This window comes from Balearica regulorum, chromosome Z, assembly GCF_011004875.1.
Source record: "Balearica regulorum gibbericeps isolate bBalReg1 chromosome Z, bBalReg1.pri, whole genome shotgun sequence".
In the NCBI taxonomy this organism is placed as follows: domain Eukaryota; kingdom Metazoa; phylum Chordata; class Aves; order Gruiformes; family Gruidae; genus Balearica; species Balearica regulorum.
The window spans coordinates 74,243,914-74,264,688 of NC_046220.1; the positions used below are offsets into that span (position 1 = coordinate 74,243,914).

The following is a 20,775-nucleotide window of genomic DNA, read 5'->3' on the forward strand; positions in this document are numbered from 1 at the left end:
TCATGCTCTAAAACCATCCACTGTAGCACCCTTCACCACAACCCTCATATTTCATCAGGCAACTGAACAGGAATGGAAAAAAAAAAAAAGTGGGATAATTTAGGGCCACAGAGCACCCCAGAGGGCACAGAGGAGCCCCAGCCAAACACTAAGCAGGGTGGTCAGCCTTGATCAAGTTACGAGCCAGTCCCTCACATTGCAGGGCCAGGGATCACTCCCTGGGACTGATGCCTTCAGTAAGGTTGTTGTAGCCATGTACTCGTGAAGTGTTTCTCACAGGCCAAGGAGCTACTTGCTCTTGGGAAGGCCGGGTGTGCATGTGGATGTGTGTGCATTTGCAGAACGGCATTCTGCAGTTGTGGCTTTCTAGAGGATACCAGTGGGTGGTTCAAAAAATATAATAAGGATATTATTATACACATATAATTTGATTCTTTTAGTCTGAAATAAGCCCCTGGTAAATTTATATTTACTTGGCAGCGAAGATATAAAACTTGGTTTGGCAGTTGCATTTAGGAAAACACAGAGAACTCAAGGGAAAAAAATACCGCCTGGCTGAGTAGGTCGAACTAATGTTGAGAAATGGGGCTCTGTGAATCTGAATTCAACCCATTTTTTCAGAGCAAGTTACCCAGTCTCCTTCCACCATTGGCCAACTGACAGAAATTCAATATTTTTCTTTTAGTGAATGAAAAGCATAGTCAGAAACAGCCATTGGGTCAGGATCATATGCAAAAGCTCCTCTTGTGCTTTTGTTTCCTAATTGCTCTTGGAAGGATTTTTCGTACTGGGCTGACGCAGTTGTGTGTGTGAATTTCCTGGCAAATAAGGAAGGTGACTGTGTCCAAAAGACATTTAAGAGTGTGAATTCACAGCCTTTCCATGTCTAATCAAGGAGCGTGAACCATTAGCCACATGTTCTCCATTTCCATCACATTTTTTCACACTTAAACAAAAACATGCCAAAGAAAAGGTGCTACATTTTTTAATGCCCCCAAATAGGAACCACGGGAGTCTGTTAAATGCTGTGGTCATTTCCAGCATACAAATCAATTTTCCTTGTGGTGGTGAAGTGGTGAATAATGCCTGGTTTGTTTAAAGGAGCATGACTGATTTTGGATGAAGGATCCTGTCACTTTGGCATTTTTAGTTTTATTTATTGCACGCAACCGTATAAAACCTGGTACTGGTCTCAGTGCCAGGCTTACTAGTGGAAAAGCTGAAAGGACCACATAACTCCTGGTGCAGCAGAGGTTCTCCTTCTGCAAGGCATTTGCTGGACTCCTGAAAAATTATTTTGAATAACATGGCAGAGAAGGATTTCATCAGTTGGCATCTACTGGCTTTATTTTTTCTTCCATTTTGCCTGTGTCAAGATGAATACATGGAGGTGAGCAGAAGATCTTATAAACCAGTGGCCAAAGTATTGCAAAGTCACCACCAGACTGGCCATAAAGGTTCCAGAAGCAGGGAAATATTGAAACAGCGGAGTCAACTTATAGAGTGGACTGTTGAGAATAGCACTTCTACAGACCAAAAAGTCCTGAGACCAGAGGTAGATGATGTAGAACTGACTACCTCAGATAGAGTCCAGGTACTCTGAATTAATCTTCTAAAGATATCTTTAAAGCTAATGAGATTTTTTTCTTTTTTTTTTTTTTTTTTGCTAAGATTATAGGTGATATATTTATGAAATATTTTTATTAAACCTGTTTATTGGTCTGTATCCTGATGGGTTGCTTTATAAGATCTTTTAATGAGCTGGTAGAACCAGCAGTGGTTGGGGACACTGGTTTCAACATAGACAGCTGCCCTTTGTTTTGCTGAAACTGTGATCCTGTGCAATCATATATTCTGATATACAGTATCTTAATTATTTCAAGTTATTACTATTTAATATATCAAAGTTTTAGATTTTGTTAACTCATTTGGATGTGAAGGAAAATTACAGAATTTATAGAGGTATTTGGAAAGATTCAATTAGCACAGAATAACTTTACTTGAAAATTATGTATATAAAGTATATTTTTTGAGCTTGAGACAAACATAATGAAATTCTGAGTGTTCAAAAATTTTATTCTAAAAATAGTATGAAAAAAGCAGATACTAATGTAACAAGTAGATATAATAATATATATATCAACTTGACAGTTTCAGAGGAAAAAAGACTCGGAATAAAACTAAATCATCTGTAGTATCTGAATTTTAAACTGGGAATCTTTTTATGCCTACATGGCATTTTAGATATTATAGTCATTAGCTCACAGCAAAGGGAAAATGGCATAATTTGATTATACATAAAATATTGCAGTCCAAATTTAAAAGGAAAAATCTGAAGAACAGAAGAAGCAGCTTTTTCTAGCACTAGGCAAAACAAAATTCCACTCAAATGAAGTTTTTGTTGGCAGTTGGTTTTAGAAACAACAAGAACATGAATGTTTTGTTCCTATTGCTGATAGAAATGTTTGAGTCTTGTATAGTTCACCTTTTATCATACATTTTTTAAAACTCTTTCAGATCAAACTATGATATTTTGAGTTCCAAAAATCATGAACAAGCAGACAAGTGTTTAATAATAACATACTTCATGATAAGCAGAGAAGAGATTTTATTTTAATCCTGTCCTAGGCCTGAAGAACTGAAACATCCAAGTATGGGAATAGCTTTAATACACCACTATATTACCTGTATTTAAATTCTGTAGCACTTTGCATTTCATATTTCTTGGGCAGGAGTTATATGTTCCTCCAGTGCACTCAGGAAAATAGATATTTAACTGTAGGCATGTTAAATTGCACTTGCAGAATATAAACAATGTAAACCACCTGGTATATAGTCCAATGAGCCAGCTAGTGTGTGTGTACCTCTTTACTGCAGACAGAACTGTGCAGCTGCATGCTAGAGACCATGTTATTGGTACTTACAGAAGATTTAACTTAACATAATTTCAGATAAAGCAGGATTTAAAACAAAATTACAGCTTTTTAAGCAGCCAAACTCCCCATCACAGAAAGTGTCACTGTGTTTGGGGTGCATGTGTCGCTCATCAGAGTTTAATGCAACATGTTTGGAGCTGCCTGCTGGGGGGAAGAGGCTGTGACATTAAAATTGAGCCCGGCGAGTCTGAGTACAGCTGATGACAGTCACTTACCTGCCAGACCCTCTCTAAGAAGCAATCTTTGCTGGGGAAATGATGCAATTTTTGGCTTACTGAAATGAAATGGAGCATTAGCAGATGCATGACAGGGATAATCCATCACAGAGTGGCTGACACAACAGGTATTTTCCATCTCCAGACTCCAGGGATTTGCAGGCAGAGGAGGAACAAAGGTGGCACGGACATGTTTTAATTCACCTCAAACCTCTCTCTTTCCTCTGAGCTATCTGAAAGCTGTTTCACCTCAAAGTCCCTCCTTTCTTGATTATCTTAGCTCTGGCTGGAGAATTTCACCCTCTTGGTAAAGTGTTTTAATGGTCCCATTCCCTGTTGTGGAATAAAGATGACAGCATTTCTCTTTGCTGCATTGGGTACAAGGCCAGTTTCCACGCTGCTGGTAACTCATGTAAAATTTAACGTGCATTTCTCAAGCACAAGAACTCTTAGTGACTGGTGAGAGCCATGCCAGACACATTCTTCCTTTTCAGGTTGCTCTTTGAAAACCTTCAGGTACCCCTCAACCTACTGGTGTTTTACCATGAATTTTGGCAATTTTGGTTGTTTAATTCTTTGCTAGAGAAGGGCCATGGAGGGCCTTAGTGCCCACAGAGACATGGTATTTTGCATTCAGTACAGGAGCCAAGAACAGTGAGTGTACATTACTTGTCTTCTGCATTATCTTAGACAGTATAAGAGAAACTCATAAAATTAATCAGGAAGTTAAAAAGTGCTGGGTCTCTGATTATGGTTTCTTCACAGCTTTAAGTTAAGGGAATTTTGTAGACCATCTGTTGCCTAGAACTGCCTCCTACATACTAAATCATACCAAATTCAGCAAATAATAGCCTCAGAAATATTTCCAGTTTTCTATCTGTATTAGGATATCAATGTCGCAGATGCATTTCACAAGCTCCTAATTCATATTCATGTTTTAAGACCAATGCCAAAGATTCATTGTGCGATAAAATTTATGTGCAAATGGCTGCATAGGACATCTTTGGCAAGTAGGTTGTAATTAATTTCTCTGTCCCATTTGAGCGTGGTTTTACTTTAGGAGCAGGTTTTTCCTTTAAATGTACTCTTCACAAAGTTCTCTGTTTTTAGAGATTAAAAGAGTATCCTGAATATTCATTGTTCTTGGCAGCTAGCTGTGAACATTTTTTTCCTCCTAGTCAAAGGATCAGTAAAGATAATAAGTCAATACTACTTTATGACTTGCATAAGTAGTTATTTTGAAGTGAGTGGAACTGTTCTTATACAACCAGGCTGGCAGGACTTGCTTCATTTCACACATAATAACTTGCTGAGCTTTTCGAGAGCTAATGCCAAATAGCATTTGGTTATGACTAGCACTAGTATCTATTTTATGATAACATAGCTGGTTAGCTAATAACGTTGTTCATGATTTCAGTGGATTGGGTAAAAAGATAAATTGTACCTGCACAGAGAGAGTCTCACATGCAGTCCATTTTGCTATATTCATGCCTTCCCTTACCTACAATCCACAGTTCTAAGTCTTTGGATATTTCTAGGCTGATATGACTTAATTGCTCTTGGCAGGTATATATATAGTTTGCCTTCTCATTTAACATGCATATGAAGCACTATCAAACAAGAGCTGAAGATTTTAATCTCAGCGTCACACTCAACATTAGCATTTCAGGTGGTGCAAAATGCTTGCACAATTCCAGTCCTCTTGTACTTGGCTCTCCTTCAAGGATGGAAAATGAGCTGAAAGCAGGGCTACTTCTCTCATATTAAGAAAGCTTTAAACAGTGTGTCTGGTGATTGTCAGTTATGTTCTTCCTAACAACTGGGACAGATAAAACAGCAATAAAGATACAAACAGGTTCTCCAGAAACAGACAGTCCCATAGACAGAACTCATCTTTCTCATAAAGTATAGACCTTATCCAGAATTAAGGTAAAAAGCACAGTAACCAAAAACCCAACAGTGACCAAAACCCCGTAAAGATGAAGCCCTTCTGCCCATTGGCAAGTCTTAACACTTCCATAACTCTTTGAATATGAAGCATACTTGTTGAGCTGTCAGGTCAGCCTGTATTCCCATGGTAGCTCTACCATCAGTGGTTCCTGCTGGAGAGGGCATGTGTCTGTCCCATTGGAGGAGTTGTAGTGTTTTGGTGGCATGAAAGGGGTTTTCTGTATCCATAAACGTAAACTTCCAAGCCTCTTGAAATTAATGAATTCTGGGGGTGTTCTTGGTATTGTTCAAAACAGGGGCAGAAAATTTTAGTGTTTCAGATCAAGCCAGTTGATGACCTTGAGGGCAGGAATACAGCACATCTGTATGTCCATTTGGCAGCTCCCACCCCACCAGAAGCTCATTTGCTGCCATTAAACCAATAGGTCTGCATTAGGCAAGTCATCTGAGGATGATAAAGATGACTGGAAAGAAAGGGAAGGAAGACAAATACCAGAACGATTATAGAAAAGTAGTAGTCAGATTGGTCTAACTATCCCCCTCCAGAATTTAAGAACTGTAGATGCACACCTTGGGGTAATAGCAAGGAATTGTAGGGGAAAAGAAACAAAGAGAGAGAAATGAGAAGGAAGTAGAGAAATAAAATCAAACCCTGGACCTCTACCTCAGCTGACCCATTGGAAGATTTGTGACCATTAAATCATCAGAAGAGCCTAGTTACAAAATCCAGCCAGGATTGAATGAGACTCCATTAGTATAAATACAATAATATGGTAAAGAAAAACACTGAACCAAAACTATTATCAAACTATTATTACAGTAGCTGAGCTGTGTGTAGTAAACTCATCAGTTTATTTATGCTGCTATATTAATTTCAGCATATAAACAGGTTTTCATAATTACACACTCACAACTACAAATAATCAAATGCCCCTAAGACTAGGTATTGTGCTCAGTTCAAATTTTTGTCATATATTTTGGCACTTTTTTAGGTTCTCCCAACTTTAGGAGCCTGTAAACATGCAAGAGTGGGGCCATGAACAGGAATATGCTGCACAGACTTTTTAAAAATCTTCTTTGGGCAGTCCAGCATAGTTTTCTTTATGTTTAGTGGAGGATAGTTCATTGCTGAAAGTCAAATGAAGTCCCTTGTGTCCTACCACTTGTTGTACATAGGCTTGTTTGTCAACAAAGGTCAGCTGAAATGTGGCATCAGTGAAAAGCAGGACAACCCAACTGAAGTATTCATCTAACTTTCATTGCTTGGTATTATTTTATTTTCAAACCCCTCATTATTTGACAGGACAAGTTTTTTTTTAATATTCATGTAGCTCTTAGATCACTTGAAGAGCTATTCCCTTAAATCTTCCAAAAATAACATCTTCAGGGGCAACCCAAGCATGGGAGATTTCAGTCCAGATAAGAAGTGTTTTGAAAACTTACCAAATCTATAAACAGAGAATATATAATGAAGACCCTGTAACTGACATGCATATGATTGATGCCTTCCATGAATGAGCTATTTAAAGCTTATTTTTGCGCACTTAGCCCCCACAAACTGGACCGCAGAATCCAGACTGCAGTTCCTGCTGCCGTGGTGACTTTGGAGTTCGACTCTACCAAGGGCCCCCAGGACCTCCTGGGCCCCCTGGGATGCCAGGTAAAGATGAAGTTTAATTCATTTCTTGATCAGTCTAATTATAGGCTATAAATTACAGGCTGTTCTAAGAATTATCAGAGAATGGTCCAAACATCAGTATTTGGGGACAAATTCAGGAACAAGTTTTTCCATAATTTCTGGGGAGACAGAGATTTTCAATTAGACTCTAAAGTCTTTTCCAGTGAAAACCCATTTGTTATTAAAATTAGCTTTCACAAGTTCATACTGAAAGTAATCTTATTATATTTCTAGGGAAAATTTGTCTCCTTAAAGCAGCACAACGCTTCTATTAAAGTTGGAAGAACTTGTTCCCTGGAGCTGATTATTGCGATCACTTTTAAATATCCAGCTATGTTATTGTGTACTGTATTCATGAGCTTTTTTTCATCTAGCATACTGCTAGCCAGTATTTTACAGAGACACACGTGTTCTATTCTCTCATAGAAATTTCTTCTTTTCCTTTTTTCTTCTTGTCTTCCATAACAAAAAGAAACTTTTTTTTCATTAAAAATGCACACAGAAGAACAGAATACACAACAAAAGGGTATACTTCGATCTGATAATTGGTATGGAAAAAGAAATGCCTAGGGAAGGGGAAAATATAGTTGTATGTTGGTGTAAGTTTGTTACAGCAGCTACCTTCAGGGATTTGAAAATCACCATTCCTAAAGCAGAAGTATAATGTAAATGAACGTGTCACAAACTGACAGATTTGTCTCATCTTCAAAAGCTTACGTCCTCTGTTATCACAATAAAAATGCAATTTCATAGTCTTTCTGTCTCACAAATGTACTGACAGTAACAGATATGACAGATAACCATACACAAAAAAAATGAATGTAGTGATTTTTGGTAGAAACAGTTTACAATAACAGTTAAATCTGAGTGCTATGAAGTTAAATCTGAGGGAATGAACTGTTTCAAGAACTATCTTCAGTTGGAAAAATATTGAAATAAATTGTTACTTTGACATATGTTGGATATTATGCAAAAATAAGGTCACACGCATATTTGGTATTAGCCTGCTGTGAGCTATTCATGCATCAACCCTTTATAAAAATACCATTGAACATTACAGAAGTAGGAGAAATCTAATGGGGAGACCTCTTGTGCAGAAATATCGCATTACATTTTAATAAATTGTTGGCTTCTTACAATTTTGTATTAGATCCACACTTTCAAGGCTGCAGTGGACAGACTGGGACACAGCCCAGGCCTTGCTTTGCCTTTTCCTCATGTGTGGATGTATCTCAGTCACACTTTCTTGTCACCATGGGATGCCACAAATGTAGGGCCAACAGCAACCTTCTGCACCCTGAAATTTCTCTGTCTGCTTAATCTGCTGCATTTCATATTGTTGTGCCCATAAGGGGAACAACAACAGCTGCTCTTCCCTTGATTGAAGCAAATGCCACTTGCAAACGTCTGTTCTGAACTGGTAGAGAAGTAGTTCTGGCTTTACATGATGGATCATTCCTGTTATTTGTAAGAGTTATAGATTTCTCTATCCAAACAAAAAATTTGCTTAATTTCTTCTACCATTTAGCTTCCTTGTTTGAAGTAAATTTTTTTCTAAATACAAAAACTCTGAAGGACTTGGGGTCTTGGTTGATGAGAAGCTCAACATGAGCTGGCAGTGTGCGCTTGCAGCCCAGAAAGCCAACCATGTCCTGGGCTGCATCAAAAGAGGCATGACCAGCAGGTCAAGGGAGGTGATTCTCACCCTCTACTCTGCTCTGGTGAGACCCCACCTGGAGTACTGCGTCCAGCTCTGGGGGCCCCAGTGCAGGAGAGACATGGAGCTGTTGGAGCGAGTCCAGGGGAGGGCCACGAAGCTGATCAGAGGGCTGGAGCACCTCTCCTATGAGGAGAGGCTGAGAGAGTTGGGATTGTTCAGCCTGGAGAAGAGAAGGCTCTGGGGAGATCTAATTGCGGCTTTCCAGTGCCTGAAGGGGCCTACAGGAAAGCTGGTGAGGGACTGTTTATCAGGGAGTGTAGTGACAGGACAAGGGGCAATGGGTTCAAGCTGAAGGAGGGTCGATTTAGATTAGATGTTAGAAAGAAATTCTTCCCTGTGAGGGTGGTGAGGCACTGGCACAGGTTGCCCAGAGAAGCTGTGGATGCCCCCTCCCTGGAAGTGTTCCAGGCCAGGCTGGATGGGGCTTTGGGCAACATGGTCTAGTGGAGGGTGTCCCTGCCCATGGCAGGGGGGTTGGAACTAGATGGTCTTTAAGGTCCCTTCCAACCCAAACAATTCTAGGATTCTATAATCACTTAATCATTAGATTTGATCTCAGACAACACCATTCTTCTTGTAAATTCATAACCAGAGTGACTAATCAGAGAACGAGAAGAGTGCCAAAGAATCTAATTTCAATTCAGGTAGAATTAGAACAGTGATGACACTAATTAATCCCCTGCGTAGTTAATTGAAAGGTCAGGTTTTGCTTCAGGTAGGCATAATAATTGCTCAGTGATTCTAGCCAACTTCAAAATTTTGTCAGTTGCATAGACGTTTGCTCAGTAATTTCCTCAGTAAACATCAGGAAGTAAGTAATACTGCAGTTGCAGGAATATATTTTTATAATGGCTCTTTTTACAAGAAGCCATCTCAGAAAAGCTTCATTATAAATATTTTTTTCTTTCTTTACATCTAGGAACATGCAATCAATCAACCCATTCAAGCTAACCAGCACCCTGAGAATGCACACTCTCCCATTTCTGGCACAGATGGGTCATTTAGCTAGTTTAAGGCTTCAGCCATTCTTCATTTGTGTAGATATGTTTTAAAGATAGCAAAATGTTATTCAAAATTATCTTATCCTACCCTAAGTAGCTTAAACCATCAGGAAATAAGTTTTTACACAAAAGGAAAAGCAAGAGTGCTTATGCAGGCTACCTGGTATGTGTCAACAGGCAGTGGCTTTCTCTTTGCTTGAGCCTCGCGATCGCTGACGTCTTGTCCTTGCACATCTCCCTGATAATGCAATGACAGGGCTACAGAGATGATGAGGGGACTGGAGCATCTCTCGTATGAGGAAAGGCTGAGAGAGCTGGGGCTGTTTAGTCTGGAGAAGAGAAGACTGAGAGGGGATCTGATCAACGCTTATAGATAGCCAAAGGGTGGATGTCTAGAGGATGGGGCCAGACTCCTTTTGGTGCTGCCCAGTGACAGGACAAGAGGCAAGGGGCACAAACTGGAACACAGGAAGTTCCATCTGAACATGAGCAAAAACTTCTTCACTCTGAGGGTGACCGAGCACTGGGACAGGCTCCCCAGAGAGGTTGTGGAGTCTCCTTCTCTGGAGAGATTCAAAACCTGCCTGGACGTGATCCTGTGCAACCTGCTCTAGGTGATCCTTCTTTAGCCGGGGGTTGGACTACATGATCTCCAGAGGTCCCTTCCAACCCCACCATTCTGGGATTCTGGGATTCTGTGACTTGAGACATCAGCAGTTTATACAGCATCACCAAGATAGCATGAGGGTTAACTCTTAAACATCAATCTACATCCTTCTGGAAGCTTGCTCATCAACACCTTCACCTTCAGCTTAACCACACAGCTGTTTCTTATCCATCGCAGCTCAATCTGCCTTTTATGGAACTGAAAAGTCCATGTGTGGCAAACTGGTGGAAAAGGACCCTGTCACAGTTATCTGTTAAAATATATTATTTGAAATTATTTAAGTTAAACAGAAAGCTCTGTTTCCTTTAAGGAAATCATGGAAACAATGGAAATAATGGAGCAACGGGCCAGGAAGGAGCCAAAGGTGAGAAAGGAGACAAAGGAGATATGGGACCAAGGGGAGAACGTGGCCATCATGGACCCAAAGGCGAGAAGGGTTACCCTGGGATTCCCCCAGAGCTACAGGTACAAAATCTCTGGCTTGTGTTGGCTGCAGCAGCCCTCAGGTTATGGTTTTCTTCTCTGAAAAACAGCACCTAACTACTGTAAGATACTTAAGAAGCAAATCCCCCTGTAAATCAAAACAGTGAGAGACATATATAGCCCTTGTCATGACTGACAAATGTGCTCTGCCAGATCTTCCTGGAAAAGAAAGACATCAGGGCTTAGTCTTTCTTTACAGTAAGAATCCAGATGAGAAATGGGCAGGAAGAAACATATATGGTTCCCTTTTAGGGCAGAAAGCCAATATCTTGGTCTTTAAAGGAGAATAGCAGGAACTATCATTTTTCTGTCAAGCTGTATTACAAACATAACTGAGCGTCCTATGGCATATGAAAAGTGTAGAGCAGTCACTCAGGCCCATGCTTCTCAGGTCAGCCAGGCTTCATGAGATTTTCAGAAGCATGGGTATCCAGCTCCTCAAAGCATCAGGTCAAAACCGCTGAGTGCAGACAGAAGTCCTCTGGTTTTGAAAAGTACCCCTCAGTAGCTATCTGTGGTTTTATGTGTCTAGATGCCTTAAATACGCTGGGAAGCATGTAGGTTCTTCTTATGAATGAACTACCCAAAAGCCAGATGAGCATTAAAACATGGGTTCAAGCCTAAGCTGATAAGTTCTGCTGAGGGATGGGATATATTTGTTTGGGCTCAACACTCTGTTGGCATAGCTGCATAGCTTTTGGATAAGAGCTTCTTCAGGTCCCAGGAATCTGGCAGATGGCAGACAGCTTATATGTATAAATATATATACATGAGTACAGCGGAGACGTGGTGTAGTCCTGTTCTTAAGGCAATCGAAAGTAAATGGGACTTGAATAACTAAGATCCTTGGTTGCTGTTGCAAAGGGGATTTAAAAGACTTTTCAACACCATATGCTGCAGTGTAGCAATATACAAAGAGTTCATCTGCAATAGCAGGAAGGCCTGACTATCTCTACGATGTAGCACAGTTAAGGTGCTAAAGGCAAGATTTAGATGCATGGCAGGCACTTGAGATGGTCCAGCTGCCACTGTGGAAGGGGCTTCTGCAGGTCAGGTCAGCTAGCCCTGTGTGGGGGAGTCCCAAAGCACTTCAGATGGCAGCAGGTGCATTTGCGTGGGCATGTGACTGCAGTCAGATTCAGCTCCAGAGAGCCTACATGGGAGGAAAGCAGCTAAGCTCCCACTACGATTACTGGGCAACTCAGCTTGATCTGACAGTCGCTGCTGCTTTTGGGAAATCTCCCGATCTTCAGAAACTATAAGGGAGTTTACATCCTCATTCACACATACACACTGCAATGACAGTGTCTTAAGTCTTGATCTGATTTGTACCCCACAAAACAAGTTCACCAGAGAAAGGACAAAATCCGATCTAGCAAACACGCACAAAAAGAAATCCTACTTCCAAACATTCTGACTATGGGGAAAATTGAAGTTCTGATCTATTTACAGAGCTACACCTTTTAACTGAAGGATACTGTTTCCCAATAATAGTCATTCACATATGTTTTATATCCTCATAAAAGGAATGCAAATTAACAGCAAAGTCAACAGTACAACCGATGTGTGCAGTGTGGGAAAATGGCTTTGGATTTCTTGGCATTGTGTATGTTTGAATTCTCCACACTAGCTTGCGTAAGATGGGATAATTGCACAGAATAAAATTCACAATGATAATAGTTTCCAAAATTACTGGACTATTGTAATAAATCAGAATTATTTTAGTATTCTTAAAGAATTAACTGTAATTAACATTATAGCTGAACATTTTAAAAATGTATTTGTTGTAATTACATTCAACAATAAATACTTTTGCAATTTTAGAATGAGCTATCAGCATTTTTTTCTTACATAAAGATAGTGGTAGTAATTTAATTAAAAACTGAGTAATGAAAAAGGATGAATAACAAAAGCTCATATTGCAATACCTATTTCCAAGTAAAATTCCATGACTGTTTTTAACAGATGTGTTCATAAATTCTTCACACAGTATAGTATATCATTCTTGTTAACATCATGCTTAAGAATTTTAGAGCAGGGGTAGAGGAGAAAACACTTTTGAATACAACCAATACTGTTTTAAGTACAGGATTATTTTGAAAGAATTGGCGTGTCCATCTTGATCTGCTACTTCAAAATGAGACCTAGGGAGAAAGGACATCTTTTCAACTCTTCTGATCAGTCCAAGAAAAGTAGCTTAGGGTCAAAGGGAATGTGAAATGGAATCTAGACAAAAAGCAATAAATTCCATCAAGCTGCCATAGCAGCTGCTTTCCTTTAACACATGAGGAACTTAGATGTGATCCTGGCTGAGAAGCAAGAAGTTAACAATTTGCCGTCATAGAAAATGCATCCGTGCAGGGATAAGGAAAATCAGCCCAAGCTTTCAGCTCACATCTGGAGCTCCTCAAATGTCTGAGCAGACGGCTAATGGTTTCCATTGTTGGATCTGGACTTGCATTTGATTTTGCCTATTTTGGTTTTGTTCTCATTTGAATTTGAAATCAAAAGAAGTTTGGGGTGTTTTTTTTTATACCAGTGTAACCCGAATCTCATGAAAAACATCATTTTTATGAGGGGCAGTAACAACTGTAATTGAACACTTCTCATCTAAGAAGTTAAGAGACAGAAATAAAATGCCAAGTCACTACGTGACCTTCTGATATCCAGGTGCAGCAATTCTGCCTGTACCCCGTTTACTGACAGTCAGATGGGGGGATTACAGACACAGAAAAGATAACCCCCTTCCCTGCCCATACATGCTGGCAGGGTTGTTCCCTGCTATCTTGCTGAGGGCAATTTGAATTGTCCAACCTGGGAGGTTTTGCACTGCTTCCTAGGAAATATTTTCCATGGTCAATATGTCTCGCTGCAAGAAGCAGAGTTTTCACTTTCTTAGTTTCCTCTTTTGGCCTCCACCACCCTCTGTTGTTGTGACTAAGGGTACAGGGCAACTGGTAAGAGAGAAGAAAGCACTGAATGTTGAGTCCCAGCAACTGCATTTCTAGAGGACCTCTAATAAAAATGCTTAATGTATGTCTGAAGGCAGTTAGCAAGAAACACTAATGTGTATGGATTTCCCACATTCACTTAAAAGTAGTATTCAGTCTAAACGCAGGGAATATATGAAAACTAATTAAATCACTTTTGTCAGAAACACCATCCATTTCAATACCACTTTTCAGTTGCATTATTCTAGAGAGACTTAAAAGTAAATAAAAGCCCAAACGAAGGTCCTGACCTGCAAACACTTGCCCATACGCTTACTTTTACAGTCATGAATAGTCCAATTGAATGTAAGAAGCCAAGTACTCTTCCAGTTTCATTCAATGGGAGTTTTGTTACTGGAGTTTAATGGCCTTGGAGCAGGCCCTAGAAGAACATCTCTGTCAGGAAAATAAACATACCGCAAATACAGGAAAAAATTCTGTAGCTGAATCCTCTACACATGTGCATTTTGTGAACGACTGCCTGAATAAGAACAGCGTTGTTGCAGGTCGCATTCATGGCTTCCATGGCTACTCACTTCAGCAACCAGAACAGTGGGATCATCTTCAGTAGTGTTGAAACCAACGTTGGGAATTTTTTTGATGTCATGACTGGGAGATTTGGTGCTCCAGTGAATGGTGAGTGTTTGCAAAACAAAATAATGCAGTTCTGGGAGCTACAGGGAGAAGTGTGGTCAATAATGATGAGAAACTAGTTAACTTCTTTTGCACAAGGCACTGATGACACTTGCTCTTGCATAGCTCTTGCTACTTACTTTCAGGAAAAATGAAATTGGAAACTAAGCAAGCGAAGATGGGGCTTGCTGGCCAGTGAAACTATTGCTGGCACAAAGGCAGGAGGAAGAGGCATGGCCAGAGCTGGGGAGGGAGCAGGACCATCTGCTCTGAGACCTTTAGCCCTTCAGCCACTGTGATGAGAAAACCATGGCCTTGATGTTGTAGTAGCAGCAGCTTCGCAGTTGCCTCCTCCACCTCCTGCCTCTAGCCACTCTCTTCATCACCATCTTCCCTCATGCCAGTTCAGGTGTGAGCTGGCCTGCAACAGATATGTGTCTGAAAATGAGGCATTACATTTTTTTCCTGAGTTATTTTTCAGCTGCATCAATTCCCCATCTTACGCAGCTGTGGCACAGGAAGAACAACAGGAGATGGGAGAGGCAGGCCATAATCAAATACATGTCTAAGCAAAGCCTGAAACCACCTTCCTTCACTTGGTTTTTCTCACCCTGCCATTCATTTACTCACTGCTGCAGGACATGGTATTAAATTAAATAAAAGTCAGGCCCTCCAAGCTTGCTGTAGCACATCTTACTGACAGCTATGGGTGTGTGTCCTCACAGCTGCTTTCTTTTGAGATTAATGTATATGTGGATGTCAATAAACTTTGACCCACAACGATTTAATGACTTTGATGCAAACTCCAAGCTCCCATTGCAGGGTCAATACTACAGACTTACTGTTCAGGAACCAGGAGCTTGTCTTCCTGCCTAGGGGAGTCTTGCAGAGCTCATGACACATAACATGGTTGCACTGACAACATGGTTGGCACCTTTCAGAGAAAGAAAGAGCTAAAAAGAAAAAAAGGTGATGGTAAGCGTGTATTGTGCAGGAAGAGAAAGCGGTGGCAATGTCTGCATTGTTCAGGATGCAGTAGGGCTAAGTGAGGAGCAACGGGTGCTGCTAAAATCACTCATGTCCTGCCTGACCTGGGTGACATGCTGGCTGTCTGACAGCCTCTAAGGCTGAGCCCTGGCTGGCCTGGTGGCTGCCCTTTTGGGAGAGGGCAGGAGCAAGAAGGTCAGGGGAAAAAGGTGAGAGAGGGGCACTAGACTCAGCCTCTGGGAGATTCCCCTTTCAGTGAGAAGGAAGGGATGAGTGATCCTGCCATGTTCAGATATAGTCATTTCTCTGGAATAGGATGTGGCTGAAACTCTGCCATATGTAGAATAAAAATGAATCAGATTTTGGCACACTATAAGCAGAAGCAAAATACCCACTGGCAACTGGAAGGTAATTTTGGCCTCAGCTCCTATGTTTTCTAAGCAAGAAGCACAAGTCCGTAACATGACTATCTCCTTCTATGAAGCAAACATTGTATTTGGTAATCTTTTCAGGGGTGTATTTCTTCACCTTCAATATGATGAAACATGAAGATGTGGAGGAAGTGTATGTGTACCTGATGCATAATGGTAACACAGTTTTCAGCTTATATAGGTAAGTGAAGGAGTAGGCCATTTTAATCCAAAAGACATGTTTGCACAGATGTGATAGCTTGCACACATTCCAAGAAACATGAAATTGTTCATTTTTTGAAGAACTACTGTATTTTGCCCTCCTCAACTTGCAAATTTGGGTCATACCTGCCACAGAGCCTGGACGTAAAATTGAGCCTTTATCACAAGTTCCTCAAAGCTCAGGGGAAAGGAATTAGCCCTGCAAGTCAGGGTTGGGAGTCCTGTGCTGTCATTCTGCTAAAAAATAACTTTATCCTAGTATCCTTTATACTAGTCAGATTAGTAACAGTCTTGTTAAAGATTAGGGGAGATCAATTTACTTTAAAGGTGGAGAGCCTTTAAGCTGTAGTAGTAAGGAAGAGTTAGAAGCAAAGGTCCCCCATGTACTGGCTTTATTATCGTTAGCACACTTGGAATAAAAAGTTTCTGAACTCTTTATGTTAGCTGGAGGATTGTCAGGAATAGGCTTCACTTCTAGCTTATCAACTTCTATAAGGACCAGGTCAAGAAGCTTGTAGCCAGAAGGATATCTGAAAAAAATATGTGTTTGGAAAAAAATATTATTTCTTTAATACCAACCAGCAGTCTGATGCCAAAACCAAGCTTCTCTTCTGAGCCTGATAAACAGACGCAAAAGCTTAGATTGATCACACTGGATTGTAGGCACTTAGATGACAGCAGGTTCATTTAAACTGTCCAGGTTTCTTCAACAGCCTGTACCTGAAGCACCACCAAAGAGTGCTTCGCTCCCAATAGATCTTTCCTGCAAAAGAAAAAGTGCCCAATGTTCTTCCCCTGAAGTACTGATGTCAGAAAAGGCAACAGGTGGAAGGCAGAAAGGGAAGCAACACTCACGCAAAGCCAGCAGGTTAGCCCACATTGAACATATCTATGTTCCAACGAAAGGCCTCAGGATGGAGTGAACTGCCTGTCTCTGCCCACTGCCTGTGCTGGGAGCACAGGGGCTCAGCTCACATGAGGCTCCTGACCCACAGGCATTTAAAATTACCTGGGAGGGATCCAATAGAAAAAAGAGCATCACGGGAAATCTGGTGTGTTGCGATGAATGAGCAGTTTTATTTTAAACAACAAATTTGTTCCTGTGCCCTGGAAAAAAAATACGTAAGTTAAACTTGCAGAATTTCAGAAAGGAATGAAATGATGCAATTAGGTAAGGTGCAAATTTGACTCAGAAATATAATGCCAAAATTTTCTCATAACGTTGAAAAAATGTTGGCAAGCCTTTCAAAGAGGTTTTGCTCAGGATAACAATGTGCTTTCTTGGATTCTTTTTTTTTTTTTTTTTAAAGTTGTTTGCTTGATCACTGTTGAGAAACAAAAAGCTGACTTGTTATAATATTCATCCTTAGCTATGAATCAAAAGGGAAAGCAGACACTTCAGGAAACAGTGCAGTGCTGAAACTTGCCAAGGGAGATGAAGTCTGGCTGCGAATGGGAAACGGAGCCCTCCATGGGGACCATCAACGCTTCTCCACCTTTGCTGGGTTTCTTCTTTTTGAAACCAAGTAAAAAAAAAAAAGAAGAAACCCAATAGATGTTTACCTGAGAAAACTTCTTTTTTGGAACTGGTATTTTTCTCTGGACTGTGGAATAGCATTACAACATTGAAGGATCAAGAAGGTTTGTTTTGATGCAATGGATTGTTATTTGTGTATCAGAGATGAGCTAAATACATTGGGCCGTTGACAAACAGATTCACCAAAGATATACTGTCATCTGGGTTGTATCTAGTGAATTGTTAAATGTTGCTATTGCTCTCTTCTCTAAAACGACTGAAAAACAAAGGAAAAGGCGTTTAAATAATTTAGAGAGCAGTTTGTGCAGTACAGTCAATTTTTTCTGTAAATATACTTTATCCAAGTATATATCAGGAATTGAACAATTGATTCATGTTTTTCTGTTCATTTATTTAGTTCTTATTACATGTTTACTTAAGTTTGCATCATGGAAACAGGCCTGAATGAATTATAAGTAGGCTCAGCTAAGACCAGATTTAAAGGAAGAAGTTTTTACTGGACTAGAATGAACTTTACAGATATAAGAAAAAAATGTGAAAATAAAGATGTCAAGGATTCAGGTTTATTGCATTCCCATCTGAAACCTCTGAAGACGTATCTGGTGTGATTTTTCATAGATTTTTAGTACATATTTATGCTCAGTCTCTCTCTCTTAAAGAAAGAGTGGTAGTAATTCCTTAGTAGCGGCTTGAAGCTAAGGTAATTTAGCTTGCAGTGTGCAGGGGATAAGACAGGGGAACTGTTAGGTTTCTTCCTAGCCTTCAAATTGTTAAAACCTGATGTAACTGAATGCAAGGTGTCAAAGCAGAGGCATATGCACTGGAGAAGTGGGGATATGCCAACGGCACAAACAGACAAACACGCAATTTGTGGAGTTTGGAGCTTTTTTATAAGGATGTACTTTTTAATATTGCATATGTACTTAACAGTGAAGTTGTTGATACAGTTTTCCTACGAGCCTTCCAAGAGCCAGTATTTCAGGAAAAGCCCATATTTCAGTATTTCAGCCTAGCAAAGCAGCAGCAAGCCCAGTTCAATATTTAACTGGTGAAAGCAAATGCTGGCTAGCTCTGAAGTTCTGGTCACAGTAAACTGGACCATTCTTCAGCATTAATATTTGGCACCAGCTTTTCAAAATTTGGGTACCTGATATTCTGCCTTGCTATTTTCTTTTCATCGGAATCAGCACCAAATATATTAACACAGTACTGAAGTTTGAATGTATCTTCTGCACATTCTGGCTCTCCACACACAAGCTAATGAAATATAAATTCCATTTTAACAGACATTACATTTTAACCAGACATTACTTGCCATTAATGTATATCAAGCAGGTGGGGTTAGGAAAACATTTATTTGAAATTCTTTTATACTGGATACAGATACCAGTAGCACAATAGAGCAAACAAATCAATATCTGCCCTGTGAATTTGTATGTCCTTGTACACATTCCTAGTGTACATAAACCATGTCTTACGAAGAAAACTGCATGTTGATACTTGATGATTATGAATTGTGATTTTTTAGTTTTATGCATCAACCACTGAAAATATTATCTTTAATGAACTGTCGTCCAATGAGTTTTATTGCTTCTTTATGAACTTGGGTCAGGTTTGCACCACATGGGTTTTCAAAACTTGAGACCATGTTATTTTAATAAGCATTTTAGTAAAATTCTGGCATGCCTTCAAACTAAACCCCATCACCAAGTAATCAGATAATGTCATTCTTTTGGAATAAGTGCACAAGTTGTATGAGATATACGGCATCATAAGCTAATGTTCACAGTAGGAAAAATCTTGAAAAAAGTATTTCTTGTTGTGTTAGGAATGTTTGCTTACTTTGTAACACATACATTTACCCAATAAAGATTAACAGTCATAAAACTATACTGGTTTGTTCATATCTATATTAACCAAGGACGTTACCATTTGGAGATTATAGAGATATATTCTTAATATGTATTTCCTACACATACATTTTGCTACTGAATGGGAGAAAGCCAGCACTAAGGGTCAAAATATATTTATTTGACACGTATATGTATATATACATACACACATAAAATTTTAATCCCTAAGGTTTCCTTTGGGGACTTAATTTTCCTTTATGGCATGGCCATTTTAATCCATTTTGGTCAGAATAAAGCACTTACTTAGAAACTGTGATACATACAACCATTTTAAGCTCCTTTACATTATCTCTCGTAACGGCCGTGATTGATATAAAAGAAAGCCAAGTTTTTGCCATTCTTATTTTATGTTTTCACAAGTTTTGTGCCACTCAGCCTCATAAGAGTGGAAATGAATCACCACAAAAGTTTCTGACAAACAAACAGCATCATCATCTCAGTTCCACAGTTAAGGCTAAGAGGGTTTTTAAATCAAGATTGAAACTTCCTAGTTTTTGTATCAAATCTCTGCAGTCTTTTTTCTGCAAAGTTATTGCATGCAATCTGAGTGTTGTAATAATGACTGAGTGTTGTAATACTTTATAAATAAATGGTTAATTTGCGTATTAATTTCAAAGATCCATCAAAATATAGGATGGAGAAATCTGTGTGTGTGTTCCTATTCCTCAAAATTATCCAGTTTTATGTTCAGTAAGTCATGTGGAATGTATGCTTTTTTCTCAGAAATGTTTACGGAAATTAGTCATCTTTCCATTGCTGCTGATAATTGAAAGCCTCTTGCTTAGCGGATACTCAAGACAAAATGTCTTCTGTCAGAGACTTTTGTCCTCTGTTATAAAGTAGGTGATATCTTATAATTTGTGTTACGGGTGAGAAACCTTCTGGAAACCCAAAAGCTGCAATTTGGAGTACACTTAATAGTTTCTTGTCTTTGGTAAGCTGAGTCTCTATCTCTCTCTCCCGCTCCATGAGCTGCCAGATGTAACCATAACTTGGCAACGGCTGCAAGCCCCTGCCTGCCACAGAGCTGTGGTTTGGTAGGTGACATTCTGCCTCCGTGGTAAGAGCTGGCATCCTAGCAGGAGAAAACACTGCCTCACACAGAGACAAGTTGAGCTCTGCTCTCTGTGAAACACCAGCCCCCACTCTTGGTCCTCCCTTCCCGGAGACCCAGGGACTGCTGTCCGTCCCTGTTACACCCTTGCAAAAGGCAGCAGCTCTCCTCTCCAGCTGCATTAGGAGCCTTTTAAGGGCTGCGTTTTGCAAAACAGGGCTGTGTCGCTTGACAGATGCCGCTTGAATCCCCTTGGCAGAGGTTAAACACAACTACTGTGCGAGAAAAACATGAACTAGAATGAATCCTAGCTGAAAGAAAACATCTTAGGTTTGAGTCCCAGTTTCATGAGTGGTGTTTAAAGAAAGAGGAAAGGAAG

The 20,775-nt window shown here is 39.9% G+C and overlaps 1 protein-coding gene across 3 annotated transcripts; it reads left to right on the forward strand.

The window, feature by feature from the left end:
- Nucleotides 1-1,189: 1,189 nt before the first annotated feature.
- On the forward strand, nt 1,190-19,318 carry C1QTNF3 (C1q and TNF related 3). 3 transcript variants are annotated; one of them, XM_010305117.2, is made up of 6 exons: nt 1,190-1,594; nt 6,650-6,761; nt 10,478-10,632; nt 14,147-14,276; nt 15,773-15,872; nt 17,263-19,318. In XM_010305117.2, the coding sequence occupies exons 1-6, from the start codon at nt 1,307-1,309 to the stop codon at nt 17,420-17,422; spliced, it is 945 nt and encodes a 314-aa protein (XP_010303419.1). In that variant the 5' UTR covers nt 1,190-1,306; the 3' UTR covers nt 17,423-19,318. The 3 variants fall into 3 exon arrangements, with proteins under 3 accessions (XP_010303419.1, XP_010303420.1, XP_075595465.1); XM_010305118.2 differs by having other exon boundaries at nt 1,190-1,390; XM_075739350.1 differs by lacking the exon at nt 15,773-15,872 and having other exon boundaries at nt 17,263-17,388.
- The last annotated feature ends 1,457 nt before the right edge of the window (nt 19,319-20,775 follow it).